Consider the following 6338-nt stretch of genomic DNA (forward strand, 5'->3'; position numbering starts at 1 on the left):
AAAAAAAAAAAAAAAAGCCAGGCATGGTGGCACACACCTGCAGTCCCAGCTACTTGGGAGGTTGAGGTGGGAAGATCCCTTGGACAGATCCACCCAGGAGGTGAAATTTACATTGAGCTGAGATTGTGCCACTGAACTCCAGCCCACACAACAGAGCAAGACCCTATCTCAAGAAAAAAAAATCTTTCAGGTAGGACACAGTAGGAACTTTGGCCAAAGATGTCAGTGTACACTGCTACTAACTGCACAGAAACAATGTGCAGAGAAGAACTAATGTCTTCTTCCTGGGAGCTGTAAGGAGCCAGGACATCACAAGCGTTGAGTACTAATAATGGAAGCTGGTACCCCCCACTTCATTTTTGGTTGTTACAGGACTGGCAACCCCTACTGATATTTAGTAGGCAGAAACAAAAAATGCTCAACAACCTACAACGCAGGAGATGGTACACACAAAATGCTAATAGCAATGCCCTCAAGAATGGAGAAACTTGTCAGTTTCACCTGCACCAGGCAGTGTAGGGCAGAGATTCACAAATGAAACAGGATATTCACATCAAGGTGACACAGACATTCAGGGAGGTTTTAAGTCATGAGGTGCCTCTTTCAGGCTTCCTTACCAAACTTAACTGACAAAAGTGACCAGACCAGCCACTGCGCATCCACTGGGCACATCACGTGCTCTCTGGGGCCAGTGCTTCACAATAAATCCAAGTGTTAGCTAGAGGGGTCACTTACCAATCCGCCCGATCTTCATACCCGAGCGGGCAAGGGCTCTGAGGGCCGACTGGGCTCCAGGTCCAGGGGTCTTGGTCCTAGAAAATGAAGGTTTAAGTTAAGAAAAGTCTTTGGCCAAGTCAATGGAAGATCTCCTTTCTAAGATCCCAAAATCCTGATAGTTCAGAGGTCTGCAAACTTTCTGTAGACTCAGACAGGGCTGGGCAGGGTGGTTCACACCTGTAATCCTAGCACCTTGGCAGGCCAAGGCAGGGCGGACTGCTTGAGCTCAGGAGTTCAAGACCAGCCTGGGCAACATGGCAGAACCCCATCTCTACAAAAATACACAATTTAGCCAGGTGTGGTGGCACTACTACTAGTAGTCCCAGCTACTTGGGAGGCTGAGGTGGGAGCACTGCTTGAGCTCTATCGGCAGAGACTGCAATAAGCTGAGATGGCACCACTACACTCCAGCCTGTGAGAGTATGACCCTGTCTCCCCCCACCCCCCCCAAAAAAGCCAGACAGTAGATATTTTAGGTGGAGGTGCCGCTATGGTTTTTGTTGCTACATTCTGACCACTGTCTGGCCTGTCTACCTAATAGTCATCTATTCTAGCTTTTATGCCCCCAGCACTCAAGCCCACGTCCTTACCCCTCCTACAGGACTCCACCCCTTCCCTTCTCTATTACACCTCATGCCACTTTTTCCTTCACAGGTGCCCAAGTTCACCCCTACCTCGAGACCTTTCCTTGTAGTTGTCTCTAGCTGGAATCCCCTCCTCTTGTCCTTCCTTCAGTGGAAGGACTCCAGACTCATCGTTTAGTTTAAATTACACTTTATCACCAACTCCCTACTTGTGCTTCCTTTGTCACAAATGAAAACCACATACTCCCTGGTGCTCTGTGGTTTAAAGTCTGACTCTCCCACCAACCTAGGTCCCATACAAGGAGGGTAGAGACCATGTCTATGTTTCCCATCACTCTCTTCTAGTACCTAAAACACAGCTCCTGGTATAGAGGGGGTGCTCAACACTGAGCTGCTGGGGGGTGCCCACAGGAGCCAAATGTTAAATACGTACGTGCCTAAAATATCTTGTTCAAGGTCACAACAAAAAAACCAAAGCCTCAGCCAAGTGCTCCAGCGCCCAAGCCCAGTAGTTTTTTTTGTTTTTACCACCCAGCCATAGCTCCCGCACACACTCGTACCTATTTCCTCCTGTGGCCCGGAGTTTGATGTGTAGGGCAGTGATACCCAGCTCCTTGCACCTCTGGGCCACATCCTGGGCAGCCAACATAGCAGCATACGGCGAGGATTCATCTCGGTCTGCCTTCACCTTCATCCCGCCGGTCACACGGCAGATGGTTTCTCTGGGGACAAAAGCACAGGGTCATTTTCCCTTGTCCAACAAGAAGTGCTTACAATGTCCTAATGAGTGAAGAGCACCACAGATCGGTCATGGCGGAAGACGACGGTCATGGGCACTGCCCTCATGGAGCTCAGTCTGGTGGGGTTGAAAGGCCCAATTTAGCTAAACCTAGTATTAACATTTTATATATTTACTTTTGCATTTAATCCTCACAATTACTCCATGAGGTAGGCACTACTGTCCTCATTTTACATATGAGGAAGCCAAAACTCAGAATTTGAGTGACTTCACACAAGTCACAACTTGCTAATGGCAGTCGAATCCATACCCAGAGCTCACCTGCAGTCCACTGCTGCTCCTACAAAGGGAACTAAGGAAAGAAGAGAACTCCCAAGAAGCCAAAGACCATCACACTGTAAGGACAAAGAATGTGTTGCCTCTCTTGTAACCCCTGGGAATCACAATTATTTGTGGGCTAAATGGACAAGCACACTTTCTTTTCTGGACGAAACAGTTTCTTTAGAAAGAACCCCCTGTATTGCTAGCCTGTCCCAGTCATTGCTTTCCTCAGCCTTTTGCCAGCGGGGTTTTGTGCCTCTCCGCCCAGGTACTCACTTGCCGGAAAGATCAGTGACATGGACAAAAGTGTCATTAAAGGATGCAAAGATATGGCAGACACCAAATACATTCTCTCCTTCAGCCACCTGAGGTCCAAGGCTGATGACCTGTTCTTCCTTCTTTTCCTTCCCCTTTCGAGGTGCCATTTCTGAATGGAAGGAAAAGAAACTCAAAGTTAACAGACAACACATTTCCAGAATCCCTCTCCCCTGGCTATGAAAGGAAACCCTAAGTCTTGCTTCTTCATGTCCCTGTCTCCTTCCATCCAGGACTCTGCTATATTCTCTCACCTATGCCTCACTAAAACTTCTTTCTCCTTGCACTTGATGGGGATGGGGGGGGGGTTGTCAACTGTGGTCATATAGCCAAGCGCCACGAGAAGTATTCTTTCCCCCAGAAACTCCAAAAGCGCAGCTCACTTCTATCCTTCTTCTATAGGATAGAAGCCTAGGGTTCTAGCAGCAGATGCCTGAAGACTACATCCCAAAAGGAAAGAAGAAACCCAAGACCAATACCTACCCATGTACTGGCAACACCATCCCAAAGACCCTTTATGGGGCGGGGACCTGCCTGACTCCTGAATGAATTCCTAGGGTTAGTACCAACACAGCCCTCAAGTCTCATCTCCTGTTTTCCCATGCTCCACCTGATCCCTTCAAAAGCCAAAAATGCAATTGATCTGACACCCACAACTACTTAGAACGAAATCTTTCACCAGCATCAAGTATTAAAGGCACTAAAACACATCCAAAAGTCAGGCTCATGGAAAAGACCCAGCCCAGAAATCTGATGTGTCTCTTGGACCAAATAACTCTAACCTGTTATACGGCCTTCTAAGTGCAATCGCACTGTCACAGGATCTAAGGGAGGTGTCACAGGATCTAAGGGAGGAAGAAACTGACAGGAGGAAGGCAGGTGAGAATGAATGAGAATGTGGAAGGCTAGGAGAAGACTGCTTCCTATCTAAAGCCCCAGGCCTTCTGAACAATGTAACATTTTCAGAAGACACTAAAAGCTAACACGGTATCCCTGCAGATGGTGAGTGTCTCAGCCTATGGTCATAATAACGACAGTGGCAAAACCAAACCTAGAAACGAAGTGTTCTGACTCCCCGTCCAGCACTGCCTGCCTCCTGCCATGACGTCCTACTCCACAAACAACTACCTCAGACCCAGAAAAGTCTGTCCCAGGTGTTCTGGATCTCTCCTGTGCCTTCCCTATATAACCTTTAGTTAGTGTGTGACCACACTAAGTACTTCAAGACTGGGATGTACGAAGTTAACTGTTCCGATCTTCAAAATCAGACTAATGAACACGACGCAGTGCGTTAACTATTGTAAGCAAGGCGCCACAGGAGAGAAGCCGCAAGTTCTGCCTGGAGAAGCACAAAGAGGCTCCATCAGATCCTAACTATGTAAGCACTGAGTATGTTTCGGCATGGTGGCCATTCAGTAAATGCCAATTTGCAGTTTCTCCGTTCCTAACATCCCCTAAAGTAATGAGCAAAGTGGCCACTGGGGGTATATAAACGCAGGGCAAGGACACAGCAAACATCGGTGCTGGGCCCTGAGCGCCCCGAACTTTGCAACGTGCCCAACTCAGCAACGGAAAGAATCGCCCAGATTTAGAAGCATCCTACACAAGCCGAGTATTCCCTGCTTTCCTTCCTTGAACGATCACTACAAACCCACGGAATCGGTGCTGTTATTCCTATTTTGCAGACAAGGAAACAAAGGAGATTAGGCGCGGGCCTGCGATCTCCACGAAAAAGGCTGGTGAGGTAGAGGCGGGAGCCCACATCTGTCCCGGGTTCCCTCTGCTACGCTGTGCCGCTCAAGCGCGGCCGCGGTCATACTGCGGGGCCGAGGCCTTAAAAGGCTGAACCCGCATTCAGCCTTACTTCGCCAGCTCCTCCCTTAAGCAAGACTGCCGCCTTCCGAGACCAGGCGCGAACTCGATCCCGAGTTGGCTAGCGTCCAAGTGGGCCAGCCGCGCGTCTTGCCCGGCACCTAACTCGGTTCCCACCGAAAGACCCCAGTCTCGCGTCTCCAGCCCCACAGAGCCCCCTTGCCGAAGGATGCCCCCCGATGGTCCGCGTCCGGGCCTCCTACCTGCACGTTGTCTCCGGACTCCACACCGGAAAGAGAGAGTGGAAAAGGGCGGAGCAACGGGTCACTTCCGTGTCCCGGAAGTATGCCTCTGAGGTCACGGGATGAGGTTGGCTCCCGGAAGACGTCGCCATTATTGCTTCCAAAGAATTTAAGACTCGTCCTAGGGAAAGACGGTTTATTACTTAAGAGGGAGCGAAAAGAATGGGAGGGATGGTTGTCGCTGCGAGCGGGTCTGCTTACGCGACCGTACGAAGCGGCTACACCTGCAGGGTGAGGTGAGCCTGTATTTCATGATGGCGGTGGCCGTGGCTAGAGAGACTTCCGCCTTCCTGACTCCCGCCCTGGCAGCTTCGGAGCGGCAGCGCCCCTCGTGGGGAGCAGGGGAATAACAACAACAAAACGGCCTTCATCAAAGCCAGGGTGGCGCCTGCCGGTAGTCCCAGCTACTCAGGGAGACTGAGGATCTCTTGAGCGGAGCAGTTCGAGGCTAGCCTAGGCAGCACAGGGAGACGGGAAAAACCCACCGTAATCTCGTACTTTGGCATACTATATACTAGGCAAAATAAGAATAAATTATTCAATATGTATTTACAGAACGGTCTGGACTAAACAGTTTATATGCATTGCTTCATTTACTCCTCAAGACATTATCAAATAGACACAGTTTTGATTTCCATCGTACAGATAAAGGATGTTCACTGAGAGCATACATTTGCGGATGGTTTGGAATTCTAACTTCAAAGCCTATGTGTTTAACAGCCACTTCCTTATAGCCCTCTAATAAATACATATATTTTTATTTTATTTTATTTTTGAGACAGAGTCTTGCTCTGTTGCTCAGGCTGGAGAGCAGTGATGCAATCTCGGCTCACTGCAACTTCCGCCTCCCGGGTTCAAGAGATTCTCCTGTCTCAGCTCTCCAAGTAGCTGGGATTACAGGTGTGCACCACCATGCTCGGCCAATTTTTTGTGTGTCTTTAGTAGAGACGTGGTTTCACCTTGTTGGCCAGGGTGGTCTTGAACTTATGACTTTGTGATCCATTGCTTCAGCCTCCCAAAGTGCTGGGATTACAGGCGTGAGCCACCTCACTCAGACTCTAATAACAATATTGAAGGACCTTGAAGATTTGGGACAATGTGTTGGAGCTACGGGAAAGGGCCAAGAAGTGTACCTTGCAGAGCTAAGTAAGCAGTAGATACATTTTATATATATATATAATATATATATTATATATAAAATTTATAGAATTCCATATAGAAATTTATATGGAATATATATGGTATTTTTATATTACATATTGTGTAAATATTACAAATATATTTTTTCATGGCGTGGTAGCTCATGCCTGTGATCCCAGCACTTTGGGAGGCCGAGGAAGGTAAATCACCTGAGGTCGGGAGTTCGAGACCAGCCTAAGCAACATGGAGAACCCTCTTACCAACATGGAGACACCCCATCTCTACTTAAAATGCAAAATTAGCCGGGCGTGGTGGTGCATGCCTGTAATCCCAGCTGCTAGGGAGGCT

At 48.6% G+C, this 6338-nt stretch overlaps 1 protein-coding gene across 1 annotated transcript in view; it reads right to left on the reverse strand.

Annotated features, from left to right (window-relative positions):
- The window catches only part of RPS14 (ribosomal protein S14), a 5572-nt gene extending 643 nt beyond the window's left edge, over positions 1-4929 (reverse strand). Inside the window, exons 1-4 of the mRNA XM_017514989.2 lie at positions 4812-4929; positions 2698-2848; positions 1922-2083; positions 736-812 (exon numbers count right to left, since the gene is read on the reverse strand). Of these exons, the coding sequence (XP_017370478.1) occupies positions 736-812; positions 1922-2083; positions 2698-2846 (388 nt within the window). The 5' untranslated portion in view covers positions 2847-2848; positions 4812-4929. The remainder of the gene's footprint in view (positions 1-735; positions 813-1921; positions 2084-2697; positions 2849-4811) is intronic.
- Positions 4930-6338: the final 1409 nt, after the last annotated feature.

The sequence above is a fragment of the Cebus imitator genome, unplaced genomic scaffold (genome assembly GCF_001604975.1).
Source record: "Cebus imitator isolate Cc_AM_T3 unplaced genomic scaffold, Cebus_imitator-1.0 Scaffold540, whole genome shotgun sequence".
NCBI lineage: Eukaryota > Metazoa > Chordata > Mammalia > Primates > Cebidae > Cebus > Cebus imitator.